Raw genomic sequence first — 16,807 nt, 5'->3', positions numbered from 1 at the left:
ATAAACAATGGTATAGATTTCTAAATAACTAGTATGTATACTCTGCAGAATTAGTTTATACAAAGAAATCTTTTTTTCTCCCCTTGAAAGTGGCTCTGATTTTGGAGTACCTTGTATAAACTCAGGTTTTAAACCTACATCAGCACTGTGTGGCTGCAGAAGGTTTAGAAACTAGTCACGCATCTGACTGCAATTACTCACCAGTAAGTCCTCTATCCCCTTTGGGTCCGATGGGTCCCAGGTCACCTGGAAATCCTACTGTGCCAATAAAGCCAATGACACCTTGTTCACCCTTACGACCTTCGATGCAAAAAGACACGTGACATTACTGTATTTTAACACGGATCACATGAATTCTGAAGTCACGGTTGTAGCCTAGAGGGTTCCGTTCTATAGATGATCAGCATCTCCTATCCTTACCTTTTGGTCCGGGATAACCAGGAATCCCAGGTCTCCCTTGTAATCCAGGATCACCTCTTGTCCCTTTGGGGCCAGCTTGTCCGCTCACACCTGCTCGTCCACTTTCTCCTTTGCTTCCCGGTGGAGCTGGTATTCCAGGCTGCCCATGTAGTCCCGGATAGCCTGTTTAGAGCACATTCAAGCTGTAATCTGTTTATACTGCCTTAATACCTGGGCGTAGATGAAAGTAGAGGCGCTAATTGTATCACATCAGGCTTTATTTCCTTAATTTAAGCAAGGAGTTCATGCTCAGTTGTCTAACAGTCTTAATCTGCATCCTGCTCTCAGCCTGGCAGTGGCAGAGGAATTAGAGCATAGAGTTCCCGCAGAATATGGTGTTGTCACAGCCTTTGATGGGCTATCTCTGCCCCAGCAAACGCCCCACTTCACTGGGTGCCTCCCTGCTTTGTCCTAAATTTTCCAAGTAACTAGAGGGAAATCAGACAGCCATGAATACATAATTGGTGCCAGGTGGTAAATATGCTAGGGACTCGGTGTTCTATGTACTTTGGTGCTCCAGCTGAACACCTGGATACAAATAACTGCTTCACTCTCTCTCGGCAGTTATGGGAACAGCTGCTTTTTCCAGAAGTACCTATTGCCTGAAGCTAAACTTGGCAGGTTTCTGTTGGCTACCTCTGCTGCCTGAGAAGAGAAGAAATGGACTTTGTTTCCAGGGAAAAAAGGATTTAATAACAATGTTTTTCAGTGGGGCTTCTCTGATGCTGCCTGTTGAAGCTGGATTATGTGTGGATATGAATGCAAGATGCTTACGGCAAAGTAAAAGAGCCATGCTATTCCACATCAGCTGGCAGGTGGTCTTCCTGTTCCTAGCCCAGTCTCTTCATTACTTTTACTGATTTTTTAATGGAATGACTGCTTGGAGAGTGGAAATCAGTATGCAGAGTCAGGCCAACTAACATATTCTTCACACTTGGAAACCTAGGTATTTTGTTAGTTTCACAGATAGTCTGCCTGCTCTAAGTTTTTGCTGAGTTCACATTTCAATTTCCACACATCACATGGAGATGTATACACCTGCAACTTTTGCTACAAGTGCTTCACAGTGGCACTGAAGTTTGAAATGACAGTGCAACAAGCAGCAGGACTATCAGCTTCTAAATATACAGTCACAGATTGGCTCTTTCATGTGTGAAAAAGGCAAGCTCACAGCATGGAATTCTAGAGATGAGAAATGATAATCCTTTCTTACGTAATTTCACATAGGAAAAAATTGGGGATGATTAAGAAAATGTTCTGCAGATCTGCAAGTCCACCACAGGGCTAAGATTTTAAAGCAGTAAATTAGCATAATGCTTCTAAAAGCTGTTAAGAGAATTTTAGGTGATTGATTAAATCTGCTGTTTGCATGAAACAACAAGCCTTTCCATCAGGATATCCTGCAGGAATGGCCTTTGACATAGAGGTCTGCTCCCTGGTTTTGTCGGAATGCTGGGATGCTCTCAGTCTTCAGGGAGCATTGAGACATGTACTTCAGTGTTGCATTTAATAGAGATACTTTACTGAATAAAGACTGAAGCAAACTGCTGTTGCTAATTTTGTATTTAATCTCCTATTGTTATCTGATGGATACAATGCATGAATTACCTGGCACTCCATCTAGACCTGGGGAACCTATATCACCAGGATATCCTGATATATTGGAAAACCCAGGAAGCCCTGGAAGTCCATCCTGCCCAGGAATGCCAAAGGGTCCTTGGATTCCTGCAAAGAAGAGAGGAAATAATCAGTACTGCAAAGAAAATGGACACTTTCAATTAGAAAGACTGACTTTTCACTAAATGCAAAGAATGGCATTTTCAAAGTGGAAACACCTGCAGTTCCCACTGATCTTTGCTTTTTTTTCCCCCTCAGATGATGCTGTGGAGGTGTTTTAAAAAGAAAACCTCAATATTAGTTGTGTTTCAAAGCTCTCTGGATAGTTAATTACATCTTGCTATGTGGAATGCTAATAATATTGTGTCTGCCAGGTTAAATATTACTTCAAAACAGGGAGTACTTGAGATATCCTGAGTATATTGCAGCAGACAAGAAAGCAGCTTTGTTCCTCTGTGTTCTATTGAACAGGGATCACAGACACTTTGTTTTTCTGGAGGGTTGAATGAAACCAAAAGTTTGAATACAAAGAAATTCTCTATAGATGGAAGATGTTAAATGCCCAAAAGAAGATAGATGGCCTTAGAAGAAGCTAAATGGCCAAAAATTTGCCTTACCTTTTCGCTCAAAATTATCCTTCCTTGCCAGGAAGCCACAAAACCCCCTTTGTTTAGTCAAGTAAAAAAAAAAACAACACCCTAATAATATTTAATTCTGATAAGCACAAACAAAATAAGCCAAATGGTTATTTCTTCCAGGGCTTGATATGAAATGTCTGAATGGTATTAAAAAATATGCATCCTGTTAGTAAGGACAAAGCAGAATACAAAAGAACAGCCACTGAACAGTTCAAGTAGAGGGAGTCAAGTTTTATGCTTCTGCCAGTCCTTGGTGCTTTTAGAGTTAAAAAATTGGAAAACTTATTAAATAATACAGTAGTTAATTGTTTCATCCATAGCATTGGTCTGGAGACTCCCTGATGGAAGAAGAACTGGTGGTGTACTGCACTGAGGCAACTGCAGCTTGCTATAGCAAGGTGGGTCAAAGCTGGAAAGCTGTACGCTCATCTGGCATGAGGGTGACGATATAAGTGAAACATGGTGCACGCAAATAGAGTCCAGGAGGTATCAGGAGGAAAATCACACACTAACGGACTGTGAGGCTTTCAGGAGAAAAGTAAACATCGAAGGTTTTGCAATGAAAAGAAAGAAAGAGGGCAGCCATAGTGTTCGTGTAACTGGAGCCTCTTTAAAAATATTTTGGGAGCTGAGAGCAGCCTCTGGCATGTGCAGTGTGCTGAGCTCTGGGGGGAGTACAGAGGGCTGCTGCTGTGGGGAAGGATGCGGGCCATCCAGAATTGGGCAGTGCATTGTTTCTGAGTAAGGTCTGGGTAAGCAGAAGCAGTAACTACAGTGACTTTCCCCACATTGGGCACTGCTTCTGTAGCTCTCCTAGGCTGCTGTATTGCAATTCATGACATCTGTAACACCCGCAAATGGAACAAATAATAAGCGAATCCCATTCTCCAGTATACGGACCTGGAACACCTCTGTCTCCCTTCTGACCCGGCGGGCCTTGGCTGCCCTGCACTCTGCTCGGCTCTCCTGCTTCTCCTTTGTCACCCACAGCACCTGGGAAGCCTGCAGAGCCATAGCCATCTGGACCTGTTGTAGAATTGTTCACAAGTGAGAAGAAATGTTTCCTCACGTAGGAACGAATCAGCATTCTCACGTATATGTACAGAGCATATGGATTTACTAAATACAGTGGCTCGTAATGGAAAAGGAAAATAATGAGGATTTAACTTTACGCAAGGAAAGAAATTATGAAGTTGTATTGTAATTCAGCATGTACACTGTAAGTGGTTGTTTGCCAGAGTCCATAATAATAAGACAAATTCACATTGAGCTTTAGAGGACAAGAAGGAAAGTCCCATTGCAAAGATCTCACAGACAAAACTTGCAGCTAACCCAGTGCAGTGCCTGTCAATAGGCAGAATGAAAGTCTCACTGACCTGGTGATCCTGGTAAGCCCTTAGTGCCTGGTAAACCGTGCAGTCCACCAATTCCTCTTAAGCCAGGCAAGCCTGTTTTAAAATCACACTCATTACCTTAATAGTTTCTACAAGATCATATATATTCCTCATGAAAAAATGGAAGTGCTTGAATAAATATGATTCTGTGTTAAGCTCTCACATATTATATGCAAATTAATTAATTATAATAAGCTTACTATGTAATATATTATTCTTTTTTTTTATATTAGCAAATCTAATTAATATCCAATAAGCTAGCAATGAGATACTTAAAATCTCTCTAATCTGTCTGGTAGAAGGCCATTAGTTCCAGTTTTGCGACCACAACTTTCTAATAACCCCTTAATGTTTTCAAAAGTCCTCAAACCAAGACAATTATGGGATAATTGTGCTACCTAAATGTAATTATAATGAAGCCATCTTCAGGAGAAATTCACTCTGGGTCATTAAAAAAGACACAAACAACAGTTAGCAAAATGTCTAATAGCTGCTACTGCTGTTATAGGTAAAATTTATCCCATTTATTTGTGTCTATCAAAAAGTTAAGGACGATGTTAAAGTGGGTATCTTTAATCAATTGTCAGAGCTCTGAAGGACAATTAAACCTTCACAAAAATAATTGTCAGCCTCTCTTCATTGCTTATAAAGGCAGCCTCCATAACTCTGTTAGCTTTGATTTGACGCAGATTCAGATAGATGAATCTCACTAAAATCAGGGCAATTTCCTGCTGTAGTTGTAGAGAAAAATCTGCTCACTTCATATACGAAGGAGTCAGGTGGCAGACAATGAGATCCTGTGTCCTGTGATACAGTTTCATTTTAAGCCATTGCCTGTGTTCTGATAGCAAATTCTGTCTGAGCCTCCAGTCGGATGTAAGCCACCCAAATCCATAAAACCACGTGTCAGATCAGTATGTGGTTTTGATGATGGTGGAAGACAAGTTTATTGTTTGGCATCTAATGCCACATTTTAATATTCTAACACTCTATCTCACCACTCTTTCTTCTTAGCTTCATTATAAATGAAAACATTTCTTGAAAACTGCTTTCTTGGTTGAGTGCAAGGTTACAATCATAGAATCATTAAGGTTGGAAAAGAGCTTCAACATCATCCAGTCCAACTTTCAGCCTATTCCCACCATGCCTACTGACCACGTCCCACAGACATACATCCACCATTATCTGGAAAACCTCCAGGGATGGTGACTGCACCACTTCCCTGGGCACCCTGTGCCACTGCCTCACCGCTCTGTCTGAGAATAATTTTTTCCTAATATCCAACCTGAACCTTCCCCAGTGCACCTTCAAGGGAGCTCAACAGATAACAATCCTTCAGAACCGAGGAATTAAAAAGCAACCGCACAGGTCCCCATCAATGCATCTGGACTTCTTGTGGAATGCACGTTTACTAGAAGGAGCTCTGCCACTGTGAACTGCAAAAAGCCCTCTTTCTTCTTCACCCTCAAAGAATAAAAGTGACTGCTCACACTGAAATGATGAGTAGCCAAAGCTGTATGAATACCTGCTTGTCCTGGTAAGCCAGGCCAGCCGGGAGTTCCTTTTTCTCCTTGGAATCCAGGTGTTCCAGGGCTTCCTTGCTGACCTGGAGGGCCGACCAGTCCAGGCAAACCTATGTGACAATGGTACATCATCATGAGTGTCCTTAGAAGCCAACAGCCTAGCACACTGGCTGTGGCTACCTTCATTCTCCCAGGTAGCAAAATAAAATCTTATGTCCTCAGCATCACTGTATGACACTGCACCCTTCATCCAAGTGGATGACAAAAGAGAGAAAAATTAAGACAGGCAAGGTGTAACAGAACAATTAATTGCAAATTTCAGGCTTGTGACAACCTCAGGAATATAATAAACTCCTTCTACTAAAATGATTGTCTGACTTCAATTAGCAGTCACAATAGGTAGTTTCACTTATGTGCACCTTAGTTGCCCCATTTGCCCCCTCTATTTTGGCTCCCTGACTGGAAAGCTGAGCGGAACAGTGCTGTTTCTCAGTAGGTTACTTACTAGCACAGCTCCAGTTTTGGATGGAATTTATATGCCCTATAATTATGTAGGAAATGTGGAGCAACTGCTCTGAAGGAGCACCTTCATGATTATCCTGGAATGAGACACTCAAGCCACAAGTTTGTGATCCAGCCTGAGCCAGACCTGACTTTTTTCCCTGTATTCCTGTATGTTCAGCCAGGGAAAGTGGCTCAAAGGCTCCCCAACTGGGTCCTGTGGGATATTTATTTCATTTATGGCAGAAAAGAGTGCTGAAATGCCCACCTCCTTGTTGCATTGAGAATTACTGTACCTAAGTATGCCAAAAATGCAACAGTTTGACTGGGCATATGACTGTTATAAGAAAGAAACACTGCTGTGAACCAGAGTTAATCTTTTGAAATTTCCTCTTAACAAGTTCTCCTGGGAGTTCTTGGTTCTTTTTATTGCTCTTTACCAACTTACAGAATAATTAACATTTTAAAAACTTAAGGTCTTTCTCATGAGTGAATAGCATTTTTTCCTTTCTTTTTCTCATCCTGTCTTATTCTTTGGAGTGTTAAAAGGGAAGAATATTTTACCTTGCTGTCCCAAGGAGCCAGGTACACCCTGTACGCCCTTGAGGCCTTCAATGCCAGGTAAACCAGGATCACCTCCTTCGCCTTTTTGTCCAGGGCCTCCTCTTAAGCCTGCAAAAAGAAATGACAAAAGCAGTAAATTCTCTCAGTAATCTTTATATAATCCTAAACTAACTTGCTAATGTGAAGCTGGCTACTTGATGAGTCCTGGTCTAGCTGCATAAACACATTCTTCAAGTCAGGGTGCTTTCATAGTGTGGGAGAATAATGGTCTTCTACCGCACCTTGGCCAATCTGTCATTAAATTTGTCTTTTTAACAGTTATCCCCAGATTATTTTGATTATGACTCTGATGTTCAAATATGCAGAATGTGCAGAGATGTAACCAACCCAATCAAAAACCAACCTAATTCTGCTATCCTCCCCTTACATAATTTTGCCCTGACATTGCTCCTTTTGTCATCAATGGTAAAAAAATATATACATACATTATAATGCTTTACTAGAGCTGCCAGTAATTGAAGTTTAGTGCCATAACAGTCATTTTATTTGAAGAGATAAACATAGCACATACTAACTTCAATTAAGTAAAGATGCAGCTCTTCAAGAGCTGTGAAAAGAGCTTAAGCTCTTAACATAATAAGAGCTGTGAAACCACAGGCTGAATAGCCATCAAAAGCACGTGCTAAGCTCTTCTATCTTTTCTCTGTGGAATTTAATCTGTGAAAAATGAGAAATCCAGAGTAGCTGTGACATTAGTACCTGTAAGACCCGGCACACCAACTTCCCCTTTAAGGCCTGGCATTCCTGGTAAGTTTATAGTATCGCCCGGCTCACCTGTTTCAAGGTAAAAACAACAAGTGGGTGGCAAAGCTTTAACCAAAACCTGCAGCATTTCCTGTACTTTTGAAGAACTGCAACTTCCAAGACAACATTCTGCAATTATTATCTGTCTAGATAAAAACAAAAATAAGTTAAAGGAAGAAAAACACAGAATGTAGCCCCTCTACTGACACCCTGCCATGGATTTTTTTTTATCTGGCATGAAATTAACAGTAGTAAGCTTTTCACAGCCTCATGTGTTTGCAACACCATACTCTAAGACCGTGAAAGGATTCATTAAGACTGAAGACCCTCTCAGATCCTACAGAATTTCATGTCACTCGATTGTTGATGAATAGAAAGAGCGCTCAAATAAGAGAACAAACTCACCAATTTCACCATGGGAGCCAGGAGTACCAAAATGACCCGAACTTCCTGGGGCACCCTTATCTCCCTGTCATATGATTGAAAACAATTATTGGTTAGTAAGAAGGAGGATTTATTCAACCTTCCAAGCAGCAGAGTTTGAATATTGAAAAAAGACCATTAAATTTACCTTTTGTTTTGCTCTGTGTGTTTTGGTTTTTTGTTTGTTTGGTTTTTTTTGCTTATTTCCATTGTACTTTGAATCATTTGGCTGAAATCAGTTAAACCAAACCAGTGCAAACCAACTGAAAAGCTGTGTTTACTAAGTCTCAGTTTGAAATGGAAAACATCATATTGCACATATATATAAGACAGTCTCTCTATTCTTGGTCAGGAAAAAGTTCTACTGAAGTTGAAGGACATTTCTAACTGAGAAAGGAACACATTTTCTTGTCTCTATTAAATAAATTATGCATGTGAGTCTACTGCCAGGCCTTTTGCAAGACTTCAGTGTAACTTAGTTTGATGCCAAAGTGAATCACCCTCAAGCAACTCAGATTCTTAAGCTTTTTGCTATTAGGGAAATGACAGTGAGTAATTATAGGCAGTGGCACCATCAATCTGGAAAGAAAGAGTAAACATACTGCTGAAAATAATTTTTACTAACAGCTACAGTAACCAAGGACCTCGAAGGAACAATCTGGGTTCTCATAGGCAGAAAGCTAGCACCTGAAATCTGATGTCTCCCAATGAGAAGAGATTCTCCTTAATGAACATTAGAGAGATCAAGCAAAAAGATTTGATCTACTTATTCCATTCTTATTGCATTTTTATCTTTGTACTTCAGCTGTTCAGTATAATTTCAAAGGGTGAATGCCACTCCCTAGAGAAGTTGAAGGATGCCATTTTGCCAGTGCTGGTATGGACTCACCCTGCCTCCTGTGCTGCCAGGGAAGCCTCTGATGCCTGGAGAGCCAGTCGGACCAGGATACCCTTTCAGACCTGTCAGCCCTTTTGCACCGATGTCCCCCTTCACGCCAGGCACATAACTGGGGTGCCCTGGGGACCCAGGAATTCCTGTCTTCCCAGGGAGGCCTGGCATTCCCTTGCTACCTGCAGGAGGGGAAAAAGACAAACAGAGAAGACTTAAAACACTAGACCAGAGAAGGCTGATATACAGTTGCCCATGTGGAGAAGAACTTCATGCTAACAGCCTTCCTGCAACACAGCACCACAACGTGCTGGCACAACAGGGCAGCACACACAAGTGGCATGAACAGACAGTTTTCCTCGAGTTTTCTCTCTGCGAGCTCAGCTTTGTTTGATGGAAGCTTCGCTGGGTGGGCTGCAGCATGGGGGTGCATTGAGCTGAGAATGTTTTATACAGTACGTGAGAAAATACCTAGACACCAATTAACCCTAAACGTGCTCGCTTTGCTTTGCCATTAGCACTGACCTTTTATGCCAAAGAACCCCTTGGTGCCAGTTTCTCCAGCATCTCCTTTTTCACCTTTAACTTTCATCATCATGCTAGGCTTCGGCTTCGGGGGCTCTCCCGGGGGACCTCGTTCTCCACGGTCACCTAAAGGGTAAAGAAACACCCATATTTAAAAAAGCTGGTCAGCTGCACTTTGCTGGAAAAAGAGACAACAGAATAGTGTAATGAGTAAAAAGGGCTTAATGGAAAACCTTGTACAAGCCAAGGAAAACCTGTTTGCATGGAAAATTGACCATATCAATATAACATATCTGCAGAACAAATAAGCATAAGAAAATATGAAAACTAAGCTAGACTTCCATATGCTATTCTGAAGAGCTGGACTTGGGCTCCTCTGTGATAGGGGAGTTTACCTCTCAGTAGATCAGTTACCGAGTGTTTATGAAAAACAAAGTCACAGAAAGCAGAGACAGGTGGGTAGTTTCCAGTGAAAGGGAAGCCCTCACTCAAACAGGAACTTAAAAAGGCTTGGGTGAAAGAAAGTGTTTGGATTTGTTACCAGCTATTTTGTTCCAACTTCCTGTTGGAGGACTGAATTACAGAGTTCCTTTCACCAACTGTGATATCAACTGGTATGTTTCTGACTTAACTGCACAGTTTTCTGAATATTTTGTTGCCTTTATCTTGAGGCAAAATTGGAATATTTTCCCCAAAACATCTTACACCTCCCAGGGAAAAACTCTGTTGAGTTCTGCATGTGCCTGGAGCTGCATTCAAATTCAATGGAGTGTCTCTCCATCCTGACCATGCTCAAGATTCACAACCAACCTTCCCTTGTGCCTAAGATCCAAGCCTCTCAGCCAGAGGACCATGTGTGAAATGGGTGGAGCAATGTCTGAGCTAAATTATGTCTAAAATGTGTTATCTTTGTCTGTGTACTCTTGCAAAATAGTTCTCCATATATGAAAAGCCAACACTGTACCACTCATAAGCAAATACCTTTAAAGCCTTGTGCGCCCTTTGTGCCTTTATCACCCCGAGTCCCATATAAGCCAAATTCTCCTTTGATTCCTTTGATTCCTGGTCTTCCTTTCAGGCCTGGCATGCCTTTGAAACCATCAATGCCAGGTGAACCTCTTGAGCCTTTAAAGAGAAGTGGAAGACAACTGTTATCTTGTTCAGATTTCTGCAGAATAAGTAAATATGAACTGATAACGCGCGACTAAAGCAGTTGCACTGCTGCAGCACCATGTCTGTGTGCCTTGATGCCTAGGACAATGTGCCATTCTATATTAGGCACTTAAGCTCTCTGGGAGGTAGGTATCTAAATGAGATCAAGGCTTTAATGAGTTGCTTAATCTGGCCAAAAGAAAATGTGGAGACGGCCAGATCTTAGTGTCATCTTCTGAAAAAGCATTTCAACCTTGATCCTGCAGACCAAAAATTATGGCACTCCTCTCTTCTAAACAAGAGGATCCTATTTTACATGGGTCACGCTAACAGATCTTCATTCTTCTAACAAGGAGCTGATCAGTACACTCAGTTCTTCTGTTTAAGCAGAGTTGAATTCTGTTGAAACTCCTTGTGACACAAACAACTTGCATCGTATATTGTGCTTTTGTTGCAGGTAGGAGAGAGTCTCTACTTGTCTATACAAAAGATCAGTGTCCTGCTAAAATTCAGCATCAAGATCTGCTGTCTGGCACTGCTCAGCACATAGCTGCCAACTTTCAAAAACTTTAAAGGTTTGGGGAAACATCTCTCAAATTCACCTGAGAGCTGGTGGGACTGGGCCAAGGGAAAGACTTTTGGAAAGAACAAATAGTAAATATTGTAAACCACCACTGCTCTTCAAGCTAGCTTTGCACCAAGCACAACACAAGAGAAAACAGAGAATGATTTTGGAATATATTAAGCCTGGGAGTATAACTCTTCTGTTTTAAAGAGGTAGCCCAGCAGAAAATGTATCCTATTCATCTCAGCACTGAGCAGCTTTAAGCAACATTATTTCTTCCAGTGCAGCTATTCAGAGCTTACCTTTGTCTCCTGGAAAGCCATCCATTCCACTAATGCCAGGGGGACCAGTCACGCCAGGGATACCTTGTAATCCTGGGAAACCTGTTTCACCTTTGTCACCAGACTGACCTTTCATGCCCACCAGACCAGGAAAGCCTTGCTCGCCATCTTCTCCCCTTGCACCTGGTGGACCTGCCATGTGAATGTGTGAAAAGGGAGATGAGTGTTTGGATATACACAATGATTATATAGAAGGTAGCCCAAGAAGGGAAAAACTGCTATCGTACTGGCTTCAAGTTGGAGAGGAAAAAACTGTTTTTTTCATCAAAGAACTTCAGAAATTATTACAAAGACAAAGCAGCTTCTCAACACAAACCAATCTTGCTAGCATCCTGGTTTTACACTCACTCCAAACATGGTCTCCCCCTCCTCTTTTATTTAAAAATTAAGCCTCTTTAATACAAGATTACTCCCATTTAGTTGCTCCATTCTCCCAGACTGACTGCAGTGAGCTCTGTCCCTGCATGGCACATGGCTATAGAAGGAAAAGCAGCAGCTCTGCCTCCGAGGACCATCGTCACCCCTACACTCCAGCTGAGATGCCAGCATGATTTGCATTCACAGTGCCTGAAATATCCAAGTCATTTCCATGACTGAGAATTACAGCCTGGCATGTGCCACAATTTCAGAGTTAACTTTCCCCTGGGAAATTATACGGGCTCCTTGTCACAGAGAGTGGGGAAGAGAAGCGACACAGGACAGCAATACTTCCTCACCAAGGGGTCCTTGAGAACCAGGTCCACCGTCAGGGCCGGGGTTTCCTGGTGGCCCTGGGAATCCATGAGTTCCTGGTGTTCCTGGTAAACCCATCAAACCAGGGAGACCTTGCAGCCCTGGATCACCTTTGGGGCCTGGCAATCCTGGGTTACCATCTGCTCCTAAAATACCATAATACCATGCGTTAGTGAACATAAATACCGAGAGAGCAGATTATTACCTATCATTTCTCAAAATAGGTGAATTCCTTCAGGATATATTTTTTCCTCTGAAAATCAGTGGGAAGAAGAAAAGCAAATTAAAAGACTGATCATTAGTTTTTAAATTCTTGATGTTATTGGTGCTAGTCTCGATATTTGCACTGGAAAGGTTGATGGACTCTTTCAAATGAATGGGAGTAATTTAGTATCAGGTAGATCTAAAACAGAGTAAGTCTCTTCCATTTCTAACTCTAATAATTCTGTAATTTCTGATCTTTTCCTTTGTTACGTACGTCTTTGTAAGAATTGAATCGAGTTGACCAAAACACAGAAATAATGCCCTATGTCTTTTCTAAAATGTGATAGGCAGAAATGGAAAAAAAAAAATAAAAAAATAAGGCAACAGTGGGTTCTTTGTGTTGTGTTGTATTCAGAATTTTTCAAGTGAGGTAATGCTATAAGTTTCATACAAATTCCTCAGCAAAATGCCCTGATTCTACACGTAAATGTTTTGAGTGAAAATTTACATCTCTACAAGATAACAGCAAAGGCAATGTCAAGTCCTTCCAGATTTAAATGGTAATACACGCTTTGCATTCAGATTGGACAAGCAATAGTGCACAAGATCTCAAAAGCACATCACACTCAAAATCCAGGATAGGTGGCTCTGCTTCTCTTTGGGTTTTACGTCATTGTAGGTGCAGAGACTTGAATGTAGTTGCGTGTGCTTTGGAACTGAGAGAAACTAAAAGGTCACCGGTGGTGAGTTTTCCTTAACAACAGAACAGAGACATTTCCTCCCTGTTCTGAAGGGCTAATAGTTTAACTGGCACAGATGAAATAAAAGAATTGCCAAACACTTTGTATAAAAGTAACAGGAAAGAGGGTTTGGTCACATCATTTTATTTTCTTTTTCAGTCTGTGTTTACTCTTGAATTTCTTCCCCTTCAGAGAAAAATAGTTTTAGGGGCATTAATGGTATTGTTTTCTAGACATAGCAAGTGTTACCACAGTGCCACAGAGCTGCCTTTATTCCATTCCTTCACTCTGTGACTGTACAGAAGACGAAAACAGATCTTCTCACTTCAAATAAGTCATGTAAAATGACATGCTTATCTTGTCTTTATCCATTTGCATTGAAAATCATGAGATGAGTCACCAAAATAAATTTCTATCAATTCCTCTTTGCTTTGAGCTAGTCACACAATTTCTCCACCTTCCTCAGTTCCACAACACACCAAGGGGGTAATCTGCAGTCCTAAATGTCCAGCTGCTACTGAAACAGTATAGAAGGTAATGCCCAATTCCTATAGATGCTTTTGAAAGTCCCCTACTGAACTCAAAGAGTGACACAGACAGCTTTTATAAAGATGTTATGTTTTTTTTTTTCTGTCTACTGTAAGTAGAACATGCTTTTTTAAGTTCTGTAATATAACAAAATAAAGTGAGCACCCTAAAATTATGAATAAATATGTAATGCTCCCTTTTTCTTGTTCCTGAGTGCTCAGAGACCCTTGAGGTAAAAGGGCTTATTAATGTGTTACTAAATGCTGTGCCTTCTCTGCTAATATTTACAAATTCTACAGTGAAGCAATATGCTATACTGCAAAGCCATGTATTATCCAGACATTTTGGGGGTTGGAAATTAAGCTGAATATTATGCAGTACATAAGTGAAAATTCAAGATAATTAACTATGGTGGGAAAAACTAAAGGATACATCTGATACAACGAAGATGAGAAAATCTTGTTCTTTGATGATCTATTATAGGTGATGCCATGTGGTGCAGTATGAGAGAGTGCTGGTTATAAGCAGTGAATCTCCAGAAGGTGTTTGAGAGGAACCAGGCTCATAACCAGGGGTTATGGGCACTTGGCGTGAGTTCTATTGGTCTTTCACTTCCCTCACATAGTCATAGTTTGGCTACATTTATACCCCATTAACATTAACATGTCTTAAACATTTCTTTACTTAAAGTACCTCTAATTCCTGGTATTCCTTGATCTCCTGGTGCACCTTTCAAGCCAGGGAAGCCAGGCAGCCCAGCATCCCCTTGAGGACCTGCTGCTGCTCCCAAAACATCACCAGGAGCACCCTTCTGTCCGTCCAGTCCTGGAGCACCAGACTTTCCCATAAGACCTGGATGTCCTTGTAGTCCAGGTAAGCCATTTGGGCCACTGTCTCCTCGGGGCCCAATAAAGCCTACAAAAAAAAAAAAAAAAAGCAAAAAAAAAAAAAAAAAAAAAGCAAACAACTGGGGATTAGGCATCACAGTGTCCACTATAGAAGTTATAGAAGTTGCAGTGCAAATCCCAGATACAGCATCGTAACATCTGTTATATTATTGTAACTTCCCTTAGTTCTCAGCAGAAACATATAAAATTAAACAAAGTGAAGTGCATGTAAAGGTTTTAAAAACACATATCATTCAGAAGAATTGTTGACTGAGCGTGGAAATTGACAAAAATTACAAATGACCCTTGAAGATATCTAGTACCTTGGTGTAAAAGATCTACAGCTCCATGCACAGTTACTTTCATGAAACTATTTTGACATGGCTACTGCAATGCAGCATCTGATGCACGGACTCAGATGTGAATGATCCAAATTGTTTATTACAAGTTCTCACATCACTTAGATAGCTTCACAAGTTTTCTTTTTCTAGCTTTCCCATCCACCCCTACAACTTTCCCATCCACCTTCACATGTCAACAGAGCATTCTACAAAACACTCTTCAACCATTCACAGGTGCTTATCCAATCAGAGCCATGAGATGTTCTTTCTTCTTCTAGAGGTGTCCTTGATTCTCATGCTGCTTATCTTGCTCCACAATTGCTGCTCTGAACAGTTTTTCTTGTATTCTCACATTGCAACATTATAAACATCTTACAATCTAAGGGTGAAAAAACACCTCCTGTATACCAAATTGTGGTTTGATACGCAGCAGGAGATAGACAGGAGTCAAATCTGAACAAATAAATGAAGATCAGTAAACTAGAAAGGCCTTGGGGAGTTGCCCAGAGGGGCCACTGCCTCTGCTGTTCCCTGTACATCTCAAGGGGCCAATGCCAATTGCTTCATACTCTTCATATATCAGTGCCATCGTGCCTTGTCTACTACCCTATTGGTGAATGACTGGGGAGGACTACCACATAGGAAGCAGGGAAGACTGGTAAACTGGACCTGGACTGGAAGTTAAGTCCAAGTATGGTTGAGAGACAGTATGGAAGACAGCTGAAAATCAGTCTGAGTGCTAACTACTCTGTGGCCTGGCAGCCATACAGTATAGGAGCCCCAATTTTGCAGTTAGTGCAAGAAACTTGGAAAGGGAAATACAGATTCATGTTCCTGCCAAGAATTAGTTTTTTGTCTACACCCCTTCTCTGTTGATCAAGACACGTATCAACCTTGCTTTCACCTATTACAGATCAGGATAAAACGTTACTAGCACTGAGCACTTGGAAACACTGGAAACACAGCCAACTGTGGGTAAGGTGTATAGCTAGTACTTTGTCTTTGCTATGTTCATTATTATTTAAATCAATGCTATAAAGACTTAAATTGAAACAATAACACTACTATCTTCTTCCTTTCTGCAATTATCATTCCACGTGGAATCCAAAGCACCTTATTACTGAATTTTCTTATTTCTAAATCATCTTCATGAACTGTTGGCATTTGTAATTTTGCACTGTAAAGCAGATTTTAAAAGGCTGGAGTCTGTGTTACTTTTTGTCATTACAGGAAATTGCAGAAAATACTTTTGGCTTCAAAAAAAGAGAGCTTTTTTTATAACAGCTTATTGTTTGAAGATAGAAGGTGAGGTAAATGAAGATGGATCTGGAGTAAGGTGATTGTGCTCCCGTGACAGTAGCCAAGGTCATAAATATATAAAGAATGATTAATTATTTCAAGGTACCTGGAGGACCTGGGTATCCTTCCCGACCCGGATCACCTCGTGTACCATTTAGCCCTGGGAATCCCACTGGGCCTGGATCACCTGGGAATCCTCTTGCACCTTTAGTACCTAAATTATATAAAAGAAATTAAGAAAGTGTGATCTAAACAATCAAAACAGAAATTTGTGTACAGTGTAGGAAAGGTAGTGGCAAATACTTTAATTATCTGTTTCCAGGTACAAAGATGGACTTTTAAAATAAAATTTATGGTATGACATTGTACTCAAGATCCCAAGAATGATCCCAAACTCTAGGCTAAGTGCTTTTACAAACATAGATTAAAGACTACTCCTGATTTTTAGACTAACACTATGTAAATGGTGAGGGTGAAAATCACCTGTCCAATGTTCTGGAGACTTTTTTTGAAGAATATTTTGTAATTAAGCTTCTCAGAATTATGTAATCATTTGAACTGGAAGGGACTTTTAAAGGCCTTCTACTCCCTTGCAATGGAAAAGACATCTGCAGCTAGATCAGGGTGCTCAGAGATCTAACAGCCTGACTTTGCCTGTCTCCAGGGACAGGGCATCCACCT

General features: G+C 40.9%; 1 protein-coding gene across 2 annotated transcripts in view; it reads right to left on the bottom strand.

Moving 5' to 3' along the window:
* Positions 1-16,807, bottom strand: part of COL4A2 (collagen type IV alpha 2 chain) — a 142,897-nt gene that overhangs the window by 8,756 nt on the left and 117,334 nt on the right. For both annotated transcript variants that reach the window (XM_085215485.1, XM_085215491.1), the window contains exons 28-43: positions 16,233-16,340; positions 14,293-14,514; positions 12,112-12,273; positions 11,357-11,527; positions 10,319-10,462; positions 9,338-9,463; positions 8,813-8,994; positions 7,906-7,969; positions 7,456-7,530; positions 6,697-6,804; positions 5,634-5,741; positions 4,091-4,162; positions 3,615-3,740; positions 2,068-2,184; positions 421-582; positions 202-300 (exon numbers count right to left, since the gene is read on the bottom strand). In XM_085215485.1, coding sequence (XP_085071611.1) covers positions 202-300; positions 421-582; positions 2,068-2,184; positions 3,615-3,740; positions 4,091-4,162; positions 5,634-5,741; positions 6,697-6,804; positions 7,456-7,530; positions 7,906-7,969; positions 8,813-8,994; positions 9,338-9,463; positions 10,319-10,462; positions 11,357-11,527; positions 12,112-12,273; positions 14,293-14,514; positions 16,233-16,340 — 2,046 coding nt within the window. The remainder of the gene's footprint in view (positions 1-201; positions 301-420; positions 583-2,067; positions 2,185-3,614; positions 3,741-4,090; positions 4,163-5,633; positions 5,742-6,696; positions 6,805-7,455; positions 7,531-7,905; positions 7,970-8,812; positions 8,995-9,337; positions 9,464-10,318; positions 10,463-11,356; positions 11,528-12,111; positions 12,274-14,292; positions 14,515-16,232; positions 16,341-16,807) is intronic.

This window comes from Meleagris gallopavo, chromosome 1, assembly GCF_905368555.1.
Source record: "Meleagris gallopavo chromosome 1, MGAL_WU_HG_1.1, whole genome shotgun sequence".
In the NCBI taxonomy this organism is placed as follows: domain Eukaryota; kingdom Metazoa; phylum Chordata; class Aves; order Galliformes; family Phasianidae; genus Meleagris; species Meleagris gallopavo.
This window is presented reverse-complemented; position numbering and strand designations above follow the sequence as displayed.